The sequence below is a fragment of the Halichoerus grypus genome, chromosome 12, assembly GCF_964656455.1.
Source record: "Halichoerus grypus chromosome 12, mHalGry1.hap1.1, whole genome shotgun sequence".
In the NCBI taxonomy this organism is placed as follows: domain Eukaryota; kingdom Metazoa; phylum Chordata; class Mammalia; order Carnivora; family Phocidae; genus Halichoerus; species Halichoerus grypus.
This window is the reverse complement of record NC_135723.1, coordinates 9,357,272-9,371,128: the sequence shown is the minus strand read 5'-3', so window position 1 is coordinate 9,371,128 and position 13,857 is coordinate 9,357,272. Positions and strand designations below refer to the sequence as shown.

Here is a 13,857-nt window from a genome sequence, read left to right as displayed (position 1 = left end):
TCTCTCTCTCAAATAAATAAATGTTTTAAAGAAAGTATTATTGTAGGGATACCTGGGTGGCTCAGTTGGTTAAGCATCTGCCTTCAGCTCAGGTCATGATCCCAGGGCTCTGGGATCGAGTACCGCATTGGGCTCCCTGCTCAGCAGGGAGCCTGTTTCTCCCTCTGCCTGCCACTCTGCCTACTTGTGATCTCTCTCTCTCTGTCAAAGAAATAAATAAAATCTTAAAAAAAAAGAAAAAGAAAATTTCCAACAAAATAAAGCCCTGAACCTGGTGATTTCATTTCTCATGCTTTCCCAAAAATTGGAGAGGAAGCAACTCTTCCTAACGCATTCTATGAGGCCAACATTAATAACCCTACACCAAAGTCAGACAAAGACACTACAAGACAATTATAGGTGACCATTGTCCTCGGTGAACATTGATGAAAAACTCCTCAACAAAATACTAGCAAACAGAATTCAGGAGTATTTTTAAAGGATTATACACAGTGACCAAATGGGATTTATTCCTGAATACAAAGACTGTTCAACAAATAAAAATCAGTGTAATAAACCACATCAACAGAATGAAGGAAAAAAAACACATAATAATCTCAGATGATGCAGAAAAAGCATTTGATGAAATTCAGCACCCTTTTATAATAAAACACAAACACACTCAGCAAACTAGGAATAGGAGGTAACTACGTCATCAAAACAATAGAAAAAAATCAATGAAACCAAGAGCTGGTTCTTTGAAAATATAAAATTGGTAAGCCCTTAGCCATATTTATCAAGAAAAAAAGAGAAAGGACCCAAATAAATAAAATCAGAAACAAAAGAGAAGTAAAACCTGACATTATAGAAATATGAAAGATTATAAGGGAATACTACAAAAATCATGCCAACAAATTGGACAACCTGGAAGAAATGAATAAATTCCTAGAAACGTATAATTTTTCAAAACTAAATCATGAAGAAATAGAAAATCTGAACAGACCAATTACTAGTAATGAATTTGAGTTGGTAATCAAAAAACTCCCAACAAACAAAAGTTGAGGACCAGATGGATTCATAGGTGAATTCTACCGAACATTTAAAGAAGAGTTAATACCTATTTTTCAACTATTCCAAAAAATGGGAGAGGTAGGGAAATTTCCAAATATATTCTACAGGGCCAGCATTACCCTGATGCCAAAACCAGACAAAGATGAAAGAAAGAGAGAGAGATTGGGGGGGGAGGGGCGGAGAAAGGAAAGGGAAGGAGAGGAGAGGAAAAAGAAGAAAGGAAGGAAGGAAACTACAGATGATATGATCTTATATGTAGAAAATTCTAAATATTTGACCAAAAAAAGATACAGTAAATGAATTCAGCAAAGTATCAGGAAACAATCAACAGAAAAATCAGTTAAATTTCTATACATGAGCAGTGAACAATCTGACAAGGAAATTAAAAAACGATTCCACTTAACAGTAGCAGTACAACATAAAATAATTAGTGATTTAACCAAGGAGGTGAAAGACTTTTACAGTGGAAACTATAAACATTGCTGCAAGAAATTTTAAAGGACATAAATGGAAACTGATCTCATGTCCATGGATTGGAAGACTTAATATTGTTAAAATGTCAGTACTACCCAAAGCATTCTACAGAGTCTAGGCAAACCCTATCAAAGTCCCAATGATGTTTTTTACAGAAATAGAAAAACCCATCCTAAAATTCATATGGAATCTCAAAAGACGTTGATTAGCCAACAGTCTTGAAAAAGTAAACGAAAATTGGAGGAGTCACACTTCCTGATTTCAGAACTTACTAAATAGCTACCTTAATCAAAACAATGTGGTATTGGCATAAAGACAGATAAGCAAACCAATGGAAAAGAATAGAGAGCCCCATAATAAATCCATGCATATTTGATCAAATTACTTTCAGCAGGAGTGCCAAAGGCCATTCAATGGGCAAAGGATGGTCTGGTCAACAAATTACGCTGGGAAAACTGGAAATCCCTATGCAAAAGAATGGAGTTGGACCCTTACCTAACACTGTGTACAAAAATTAACTTAAAATGGATCAAGGACTTGGGGTGCCTGGCTGGCTCAGTTGGTAGGGCATGCGACTCTTGATCTCGGGGTTGTAAGGTCAAGCCCCACATTGGATGTAGAGATTACTTGAAAATAAAATCTCTAAAGGGTGCCTGGGTGGCTCAGTCAGTTAGACATCCAACTTTTGATCTCAGCTTAGGTCTTGATCTCAGGATCATGAGTTCAAGCCCCATGTTGGGCACCATGCTAGGTGTGGAGCCTACTTAAAAAAAAAAAAATCTTAAAAAATAAGTTTATTTTTAAATAAAAGTAAATGGATCAAGGACCTAAATATAGGACCTAAAACAATAAAACTCTTAGAAGAAAACAAGGACAGGGGAGCCTGGGTGGCTCAGATGGTTGGGCGTCTGCCTTCAGCTCAGGTCGTGATCTCCGAGTCCTGGGATCAAGCCCCACATCGGGCTCCCAGCTGGCTCAGTGGGGAGCCTGCTTCTCCCTCTCCCTCTGCCTCTCCCCCTGCTTGTGTGTTCTCTCTGTCCCTCTCTCTCAAATGAATAAATAAAATCTTTAAAAAAAGAAGAAGAAGAAGAAAACAAAGGCAAAAGTATCACAACAATGGATTTGGCGATTTCTTGGATATGACACCAAAGGTCTGAGTAATAAAAGAAAAAAAAAAAAAACGCAAGTTGGACTTCATGAAAATTTCAGTATTTTATGTATCAAAAGACACTATCAATAGAGTAAAAAGGCTATACCCCCAATAGGAGAAAACATTTGCAAATCATATTTAATAAGCAATTAATATCTAGAATATATAGAGAACTCATAAAACAGCCAAAAAAAAAAAAAATCAAATAACCCTATTCAAAAATAGGCAATGGACTTTAATAGACATTTCTCCAAAGAAGATACACAAATGGCCAACAAGCACATGAATACATGCTCAAGATCACTAATCATTAGGGAAATGCAAATCAAGGCTACAAGATAACCACCTCATACCCACTAAGATAGGTAGTCAAAAAGCAGAAAACAAGTGTTGGAAAGAACGTGGAGAAGTTGGAACCCTTTTGCACTGTTGGTGGGAATGTGAAATAGTACAGCCACTATGGGAACAGGATGTCGATTCCTGAAAGTTAAAAATATAATTACCATCATACATGATCCAGCAATTTCACTTCTTGGGTATATACCCGGAAGAATTGAAAGCAGTTTCGAAGATAAATTTGTGTACCCAAGTTCGTAGCAGCGTTATTCACAATTACTGATACATAGAAGTAACGCAAGTGTCCACTGACAGATGAATGGATAAACAAAATGTGGCATGTACACACATACACAATGGGATATTAATTTAGAAAGGAAGGAGTTATGATGTACTACAACATGGGCGAACTTTGAAGATACTATCCTAAGTGAAATAAGTCAGCCACAAAAAGACAAATATTGTATGATTCCACTTATATGAGGCACTTAGAGTAGTCAGAAGCATAAAGACAGAAAGTACACTGGTGGTTGCCCAGGGCTAGGGAAGGGGATGATGGGGAGTCATTGTTTAATGGATATAGAGTTTCACTTTTACAAGATGAAAAGAGTTATGGGGACCTATCGTGGTGATGATTGCACAACAGTGTGAGTATATTTAATACCACTGTATTGTAAACTTAAAAATGGTCGAGGTGGCAAATTTTAGGTTATGTATATTTCACCACAATAAAAAATGCAAAACAAAACAAAAAATGAGTATCTCAGTAGATGCTGAAAAAGCTGTTGATAAAATTTGATAAAATTCAGTATAAATCCCTTATCACAACCCTTTCAAAGCCATTAGTGTACTGTAAACTAGTAATGTAACTGGTATTGTAAGGCTTTTTCTTAATATAATAAAGACTTAGAGTGTATGTTCCTTGCGGGTCCTGGAAGGCAAGGATCAAGTCCTCAGTGATATACCCCCAATATGACCAGCTGTGCCTTTTGATGTTCAGTAAGGATGAAGTAAATTTATACTCTGGGCCTGCTGCCAACATCATCTTTAGTGCAACAGTAAAAGTATCCCCATTAAAAAATTAGAATATTTACTATCATCAATATTTAACATTGTTCTAGAACTTCTGGCTAAAGTATTAACATGAAAGATAACATTTTACCATTAGGAAGGAGAAATAAAACTATTTCTAATTGTAAACAATATATCATTACATACCTAAAAAAATCCTAGAGAATGAACTGAAAAATATTTTTAGTAGCTGAGACAATTTAGCAAAATGAAAAAATACAGTTCAGAAGAAAGAAAGGGGCAAGTAATGAAGGGCGGGGAGACTTGTCTGTCAATCATGAAAATGTTCTCTGCAAGAATTTGTTCTGGCATTTTTGGCAGCAACTGACACCCCAGTTTTTAAGAGTTATCTCTTGTGATAAAAAGTCACAAAGAGGGAGGCTCCTGGTTTAACTCTGTGGCTTACTTCGCAGCGTACCGGGACTCAAGCTCCTTCCTTCCATCTGTGTACGCTGCCCACCCCAGCTCACTCTTAGCTACTTCACCCTGCTTGCTGCAGGGTGGACTCCTTGTGTCTTACAGATCCAAATATTGTCCAGTAGAAGAAGATCCTCCTGGGCAAATTATGTACAATTTTTGGCCTTCAGCTTTTGCATCTACAAAACGGGAATAAATGATGTGCATCTCATAGTATTAATGCAGGGCTTAAATGCTGGTTTTCTTCCTCACTTTCTACACAGTGGTACTTTGTCAAGAGTCAGGCCATCTGATTGCTCTCCCCAAACCCGGCCTGTTCTTACTTATCTTAGAGTTTTATTTTCCCTCATTTTAATCTCCGTTTCCATTTCAAACCATTCTTTTTAACAAGAGAATCAGATTGAATGTTTTTCTCTTGGCCATTTGTTTCCTTTCTGAATCTTCTTTATCCTCCATGCATACATTTTTGAAAAGGTTCTTTTTTGTTCAGTTTTGTGTCAACCCTTAGCTCCATTGGATTTTATTTTACCTGGTTCCATTCTGGTGATAGGTTCACTTTTCAATTTTGTTCTTTAGGATCAGTCACACTGGCTTGGTTTGCAACCTTTGAAAGTGTTATCATCATGCTTATTTGTGATTATGGAGTTGAGATTTCGATTTTAATATGCTTTGGATTCCAGAGTTATGTGCCCTAGAATCGTGTATACATTTTGGGGAACATTTTTGAAATTCTCTCTCTCAAGCCTGTGGACACAGACCTGTTCTTGCCTGGCCTTCTCCCTGTGGTTTTCACACAGGGGAAGTAGTGTTCTGTCTGCCACTTCCCTAAACGAGTCAGAACTGAGTCCACCTCCTCAGTTTCTCTTCTCTATGGGAGGCCGACTGGTCAACCAGGTCAGTGTCTTGTCAAGACTTAGTCTTTTAGCCAAATGAGCAGAGATCTAGCAAATGTCTCTGTGTGAGCTGGTGCCTCCACCTGGCCAGGTGCTCTGTGAGGGTCCATCCTCTGTTTCTGCTGACCTTCCACCTACACCACAGTCTTTCCAGCATGTTCCATCCCTGTGTTTGCCAAGTGTTTTCACCTAAGGGCTCATATTCTGGCAACTACGTAATTTATCCACCTCCCATCTGTTCTGTTTCTTTAATATTCCAAGTGCCTCTCCATCTTCAATATTTCAGTCCTATCCTTCTAATTCCCAGCAATATCCATGAGTTGTGACTGTTAACATAAAAATGCCAGTTAAATTGGACACATTTGCCAGTGCGTCTCATTATTCTCCAGTGTGAGTGGCCGTGATGCACGGATGTTATAGACACAGCCCGAGGCACGTCTCTGGTGCAAAGACCACAGCCCACCCTGCTGTCATCTGTGATAGGGAGTTGAGGTCATCTTTGAATGCCTCTGTCCTCAGGAGGGACAGGCAGGGTTGGTGCAAGCTTGCTGGGCTGGGGCAGCCTGTTCTTCCTGTCGTGTCAGAAATCGGTGTGCCTCGGGAAACTGCCAAGTGTGCCCAGCACAGTATAGCAGAGGGAGAATCCAAAGCAACATCACCACTCATCCCTCTTCAGTCATTCATCTCATGTATTTATGGAATATCACATACCACGTGCTGTTCTGGACTCTGAGGGTTCCAAGATGAATGATCCTGTCTTCGTGTGCAGAAAGCTCAGAAAATTATACTGTTCTGGATGCCAGGAAGACAGGGTACCTAATCCAGCGAGGAAGGGAGTGGTAGGCAGTGAGATGTAGCTTCCTGGACTTGGTGATTCTGATCTGAAACTTGAAAGATAAATGGGAATTAGCCAGACAAGGAGCCAGGAGGAGGTGGTGTAGGGAGATGGAGGAGTGGTCTACATGTGGAACACATAGGAAACGCTCTCTGGTGAGGGTCAGGGGAGAGGTGAGCAGGATACAAACAACTAGGTTCTTGTTGGGAGGCAAAGAATAAGGCAGGGCAATAAGAAACAAGACTGAAGCAGCTAAGAACCTGATTATGGACAGTGTGTTATCCCTCATAAGGGAACTTAGCTTATAGTCCCATGAGTGAACTGGTGAAATGAGTGACCCCAACCAAGAGTGGGAATAAATAGAGGAAGTCTGAGTCATGGGGGAAAAGGGTGAGCTGTGTGTCTGCTGCAGTGTGTTTAAGAGACCTGCCTACACCTTGAGGAGCAGCCTAGGAGGAGATGGATGTCAAGCAGCTAGAGGAGATGGATGTCGAAGGCAGGATATGGGGTCTGATTTACCTGAGAACACAGGCAGTCAGTAGAGTGAAAAGAACACTGAAACTCATTAGAGCTAACTCCAAGTGGGGGCTAATTATAAAGACACATGGAAGCTCTTGGGAATTGGGACATCACGGGGCTGGTAACCTTTCCATCTCTCTTGGGCCACAGTCTTCTTCAGGTTGTCTCCACCTCTCCCTGCATTTCCACTCCATTCTCTGCTACCAGCCGGATTCTTCTGCATCTCAAGAAAAGACTGGCCCCAGCTCATCCATTCACAGGTTACTGGCCAGTCAGCGTAGTTGAGTGGTGGCAGGGTCATTGTTAAGAAAGCTTGGCCGCCAGACCATCCTTCAGCATAGGTGGAATAGTTCTACTTAGGAGTAGCTGTTATCAGCTGACAGAGAATCTTGAAGATATTCTTACTCACCTTTGCGGAATCTAGAGTTCCTTCTCAAGTCATGCTAAGACTCTCAATGAGAAAAGAGATGACAGAATCAAAGAATGAAATGACTTCAGTTCTCTGGAGATAAGATCATGTGCTAGGGATAAGAGGCAGCCAAGGTGGGAAGTCTGTGTTATGACAGTTCTTAGCCAAGCCCTTCATTTTTGGTTGGAGCTCAGAATGTAGGCCCATTGTGTCACCACTCTTCTCTGGTTTTCCCATCCCTTTCTAGCCTGAACTTCTTCTCCAAGCTCATCGCCCTATTGTGAGAAACACCTGTCATACTGGAAAGAGCCTGGGCTCTCCACTCCACTCCTGTGTTCCAATCCTGGTGCTTCCAAATACCAGCTGTGTGCCCTTGACAAGTTACTTCATCTTCCTGAGCCTCAGCGTCTTCAAGAATATGTATACAATTCGAGGGGCGCCTGGGTGGCGCAGCCGGTTAAGTGTCCGACTCTTGGTTTCGGCTCAGGTCGTGATCTCAGGGTCACACGATCGAGCCCAGTGTTGGGTTCTGCACTCAGTGCAGAGTCTGCTTGAGATTCTCTCTCTCTCTCTCCCTCTGCCCCTCCCGCTCGTGCTTGCTCTCTCTCAAATAAATCTTTAAAAAAAAAAAAGGATATGTATACAATTCTGTCTAATCGCATTCCCATCCCCTTACTGTCCCCATACCACACCCATAAAATACGTGTGTATACCCGTGTCCTGCAGATTGGCATTACAGACACTTACTTAATACTTGAGGAAACAGAAGAGAGAGTTGTGTGGCTGCCGTTGTTTTACTCATTTCTCCAGATCCTTTCCTCTTTGTCTAGTGTAGAAACAGTCTTCCTGTAACTCCAGCTTCTTCACAGAATCCTCTGTATGTTTTCTTTCTCTAACTGGACCATCTGCCACGACCCTTCAGTCCTGAAGGGCTAGCTCTCTTCTCCCATGTTCTACCCCCCAAAGGGGAAGGAAATGGTGCTGGCATCCCTTTGGTGTCTGGCTTCCACTGTTGTTCATAAATCCCCATCATAGTGAATCCCATACCAGTGGGCTCTGTCACTCGTTGTCACTGTTTTGCTACCATCTACGGCCATCTCTTCTGTGAGCATTTTGGAATCTGCTCACATAACCTCCCACCCCAGTTCACTCCATATAGAGGCTGTCTGCTATGAGTGCCCTGGTCCTCCTTCCCACACAACTGTGGGTTCCCCGTGCTCCTCCTCCTGGCTGCTGACTCCGTGCATTCAGCAGAACGAATTGGTGTCCTCTGGTGCACCAGGCTCTTGGCTGGGCAGCGGGATGCAAACGTTGAAGCAGACTTATGAGGTCCCTGCCCTCACTGAGCTGATATTCTTCCCTAGAAATCCTTTCTCTTTCCTTAATATGTGTTCCTACACCCTATACACAATGTCGAGCATTTCCCATCCTTAAAACCACATCTTTCTTCCTGCATCCCTTTTAGCTATCACCTGTCCCCTCATCTGGTCTTCTCTTTCCTTCCCCTGTATAGAATTTTGGGCACTGCTGTTGGTGCTTACCACTGTACTGAAACTACTGATGATATGAAAAACCATATCCGTTGAAAATCTGCTCTTCTTATCTTGTCCTCTGTTTGGCATTGTAGAGGACCAATCACTTCTTCCTTAAAAATTCTCCTTTCCCTTTGCTGCCATAACACAACCCCTACTTCACTGTGTTTCAGTATTTCTCTCCAGTCTCCTTTGCATTCTTCTCTACAACCTTACACGCTTGGTGTTTTTTTCCTGTCTTGAATGTTGGTCTTTCCTACAGTTCTCTCCTCAGCCGACTTTTCTCATTCCCTGCACACTTCCTGCCTGGTTTTAACCACACCCATGTTTTTGTCCCCACTTTTATAGGAGAGTCCTGAGGCTGCCTCAGCTCCAGCAGGCCCACCATGGAGCTTTCATTGGCCCTGCACTTACCCTGCACCCCCTCTTTCCCCTGCATCCCTCTTCCCCTGCACCCCCTCTTTCCCCTGCACCCCCTCTTTCCCCTGTACCCTCTCTTTCCCCTGCACCCCCTCTTTCCCCTGTACCCCCTCTTTCCCTGCATCCCCTCTTTCCCTTGCACCCCACTCTTCCCCTGCAACCCTCTCTCTTTCCCCATACCCCCTCTTTCCTTATATTCCCTCTCTTTCTTGTTGGGCCCTTTTCTCAAGACCAGAAACCAGGGTCTCTTCAAGTCAGACCTCTTCTCTGTCCTCAAGCATTTCACATTGAATTGGTCCCCAAGGCCTTTGGGTTATTCCCCCTGAATACCTCTCATTCTCTCCTTCTCTCATAGTCAGGGATTCCTCTCATAGTCAGTCTTTTCCAAACTATTACAATTGCCTGTTTGTTTTTTTTTAATCTTTAAGTAACTTTTTGTTTATATAAAATATACAGGGATCCAGAGATAAATAAATTGTAATCTCTGCCCTTGGGAAACTCATGGTCGTGGCTGGTCCTGGGCTTGTAAGCAAATGCATCCCAAGGCAGTGGAAAGATGCACAGATAGGAGCAGGTGCTGCCTGCCGGGCCATACAGGTGTGAGATGAGGCAGGGATTGATAAAGGTGGCATTTGTGACTGATTGCTCTCCTCCTGACACCCTGGAATGCATTTCTGGCCTTCGGTTTCTGTCTTACATTCTCTCCTTTCACATGTAGATTTCCAAGATCTGACACAGGCCAGGTCTGCAACATCTTACGCAGGTTGATGGGCATCTTTCTTAGTAAACTGACCTTTATTCAGTTAAACTGTGGCAAGAGACATTTGAAAAAAGGAAAAAAAAAAAAAAAAAAGCCCTAACCAATACAGGGATGATTTCTCTGACACTCCGAGTAGCTTTCTGGGTTAAATGAGGCCTAACTCCAATAGACCTGAGTCTACCAACAAAATTAACTTAGCCCGAGACACACCCAAAGCTCACAGTTTTGTTTTTGTCGATTATTTATGTATATATTCAGTACTCTCTAGCCTTATCCACATGATCAGAGTAAGCAAATCTAAAACATAGACTCGAAAATAGCAGCTCAAATATTCCTGCCCATTAAAATGAGAGTTACAACTCGATGGTGGGAAGGGGTGGCCAGCTTGTCACCTTCTTTGTCTTCTGGGTGCCCCCTCCCACGTCCTGCACGCTGGCCTGAAGCAGGGAGAAAAGATCTCCTCCAGCAGTGCCAAAGACAAGTAGAGATTCCATAGGTGCATCAACCCATCCTCTGGCATTTGCTCCCATGGTCTCCCTGTCTGTGAACTTGGGCTCACCTGGATGACCGGTATCCGCCACCCTGATAAAATGTTAACCCAGCGGATGGAAATGGAGGCCAGACTTCAGGAATGGACTTCAGCAAACTGTGTTCTCAAAGGGCTTGTGGAGCTGCCAATGATAATTCTGGCAAGAGTCAGGAAATCAGTAGGGAGCTTCAAATTGGCTTACCTTACCGTGGCCCTGGTTTTCTTCACTTGAAAGTGGACACGGCCTTCTCTGTTGGTAATTTTTTCAGCACGCACTTCCCCAGCTCTTTGCAGAGCCTCCTTGGTTTATCATTCAGGCTTTGGGTTAGCGACATGGGAGCCCCACCGCCTACTGCACCCGATCCTGTTAATGTCCGTCCTGTCGCTTAGCCACCCAGGGGAGTTTGTGGGTGCCCTTTCAGCCGTCCGCACCCCAGAGCACGGGCTGCATGAGGCTGGGGACTCACGTGTGGCTCTGGCTCGTTCCCATGTCCCGGGTGCCCCACCGTGTCTGGGCATTTGGCCCTCGGTCCATGTCAGCTGAGGGGACGACCGGGGGTGATGGGCAGTGCCTTTTTTCTGCTGTGTTCACATCTGCTCATCTGTCTTTTCAGGAGCCCAGCAGCCGGGACTGCCATATTACACCGACCCTGGAGGACCGGGGATGAATCCTGCCGGAAATCCCATGGCGATGGCTTTCCAGGTCCAACCCAGCTCACCCCAGGGAAGCACAGCCTACCCTCCGCCCCCCTCTTACTGCAATACACCCCCGCCCCCATATGAACAGGTGGTGAAGGCCAAGTAGCAGGGGGCACGGCCTGTGCGACCTCACAGGGGAACAGGGAGGGGCGCTTTCACCCCACCTCTCTGTCCCCATCGATGGTCGCTTCCAGGAATTGTCTTCTGAGCCACGAAGGGCAAGTTCCTCCTTGATATCTTCAAAGCAAGCACAGCTCCCTTTCAAGTTTTCTGTGGAGGACCAGTATTTGAATTTATCCTGTGTCTCCTCTGTTGCTTCTGTTTCTGACGTAATCTGAGCTCTGGCAGCGTGTGGACAGTCCCCAAGGGTTGACACCTGAGATCCTCGGGAGAGAGACTAAGGAGAAGGAGCCACGGCGGGGCCCATGTGTGCAGGGGGAGCACAAGGAGGGGTTTGTTCTGGCCTAGGCAGCTTCCTCCCAAGCACACAGCAGTCAGCTCACAGAAATGAGGGCCCGCGGGGTCCACTCTTGGAGCCCCTCATCCTGTCAGTCTTCCTCTTCAAGAAGCTGTTAGACTCTGGTGTGGGAGAAGCCTCATAGCACTTTCTATGTCCGTTCGCTTCCTAGAGATGAGAGCGGCATCCCTTCTTCAAAGCCAGGGCTGGGAGAGGACTGTGTACATCATCGAGGAGATGAGGATCCAGGGTAGGTCAGGTTGGATGTCTACAGTTACCTGAAAATCACTAAGGAAAGTTACTTAAATTTATGGGAAATTGATTTCCTGCATCACACTGGGACACTGCATTTTATGAACTCTTGGTCTGACTTGGCAAAAATAAAATGTTTCCCCCACTTTTTAGTGAGTTTGTGGAAGCTCATGTAGAGTCCTGTCCTTGAAAGTCAGACTCAAGAGTGTCTTCTCTGAACATCAGCGGCTGTCTGGCCTTGGTGCCTGATCAGAGATCTCCATGCCCGTCCCGATGGCAGCCCCGGTGGTGGTGGTGATGGACACTTTCAAAGCGGAGAGGCACATCTGGCTGGGAAGTCACATCAGCCCCTTGGGGAGAGGTGTGCCGGCAGGGTCCGGCCAGCGGTTTTGAGGGCCAGCAGGCCAGGCCAGTGGTTTGATCTCAGCAGGTGTGTGTGTGTGTGTGTGTGTGTGTGTGTGTCGGGCTCTGAAGAGGAAAAGCTTGCTGAAAAAAAGGAATGCAAAATCCCAGGACTGCAGGAAGATCTCTTCAAAAAGTACTGAATAGGATTCACTGACAACGTAATCAAAATTAGAATCAAAGATGTGGTTAGAAATGCAAACCCTGGCTAAGAAACATGTGTCACCCTGGGATCTAACAAGTAGTCACGGGGTTATAAGGAAGGTCTGTTCCTCTGCAGCAAATAACGCTGGTGGTGCATTTGAACCCAGATTGAGATCTGACCGGTTGTGTATAGGAAGACAAAGCAGCGTAGCCGAGATGGGTAGATCCCTGTGTGTGTAGTAGTGGGATAGGGTGGGGGGGGGGCTTATTTCTGTAAAAGCTAATTGGAGCCTCTTGAGAAATTGTTACTCATTGAACCTGAGCATCAGAACGTCTCGCTGGAGTTTTCATTCCCCGAGACCAGGAGTCTGGGTGTCCCTTTGCTTCCGGGACGTCTGTGTAGGGTAAGGGTGAGAAATCAGGACAGGACTGCAGCACCTGCTCAGACTTACCTTCCTGCAAAGATGGAGAATCTGCAGGCCTCCCAGGGAATTCCACAGGAAATGCTGGGAGCCAAACACAAACCCTCGGAAACACAGTTTTCAAACGCAGCTGGTGCGGCTGGAGTCTTCAGCTACCCTCGTGTGACCTCCAGCTCCTGCCCCTGACGGCAGTAACTCCCCGCACTCTGGTCCTTGATCCAAACGAGACAACAAAGCACAACATTGGCTGTTTACAGCCAAGGACAACTACATGGGTCCAGAAGGTTCCTCTTCTTCCAGGTCATTCGTTCTGCATTTTTGACTGAAATTTCTCCCTTCACTTTTTTTTTTTTTTTTTAATAACGAAGCACAGTAAGAGCTGCCCCTGGAATTGGATCAGGGTGCAGTTGAAAAAGCACCCAGATATCCGTGACTAAATTTTATTTATCTTTTTGATAGCAAATGATCTCAGAGACTGAACGATTTAGGTAGTGCTCAACAATTTCGTATTCCATGTTTGTGAAGATAAATTTTGGTTTCCCTTGAACCTGGGTGAGAACGCTTCTACAGTGAGCGCGGATACTGTGTGTAGAAATCCCACTTGTGACATTTCCTGACCGTTCTCATTCCGTCTGTGCTGACTGGCCTGTGTCCCCCTCCTGGAGTGAGTCCAGCTCCTGGTGTGTTGGAAGTCTTACAGAGTCAGTGGTTAGGAGTAAACTGGGAGCAGAGCTGTGCATGTTTTTTCTCTGCAACATTTGGCTCATTCCTCTTTTTTTGTTCTCTTTTCATAGGGTCCCATTTCCTATGTGTGCAAAATAAAAAATAAATTTGGGCACATGCTCCGATTGTTTTGTTGGGAAGTGGGGAAGAGGGTAGAGATAAGGGTTTTAAGGAGGAAGGGCACACAGTGGGTCATGGGTTCGGCCAGGTGGGGGTGACACGGGGGAGGCTGTGTGGTGCACTCAGCCTCAGGAGCTCCAGAAATTAGAGGCCGTCAAAGAATGTAAGGAACGTTTGGTGCCTCAACACATTTTAAAAATCTGGCTAAGGAAAAAATAATCTGAGGCAAGTAGAAAGAAACAT

The 13,857-nt window shown here is 44.4% G+C and overlaps 1 protein-coding gene across 3 annotated transcripts in view; it reads left to right on the top strand.

The window, feature by feature from the left end:
* The window catches only part of VOPP1 (VOPP1 WW domain binding protein), a 108,835-nt gene extending 95,226 nt beyond the window's left edge, over positions 1-13,609 (top strand). For 2 of the 3 annotated variants that reach the window (XM_078059947.1, XM_078059946.1), the window contains one exon: positions 11,010-13,609. In XM_078059947.1, the coding sequence (XP_077916073.1) occupies positions 11,010-11,200 (191 nt within the window). In that variant the 3' untranslated portion in view covers positions 11,201-13,609. Of the gene's footprint in view, positions 1-7,401; positions 8,349-11,009 lie in introns of those variants that run through there. The other variant, XM_078059948.1, reaches the window with a different exon arrangement.
* Positions 13,610-13,857: the final 248 nt, after the last annotated feature.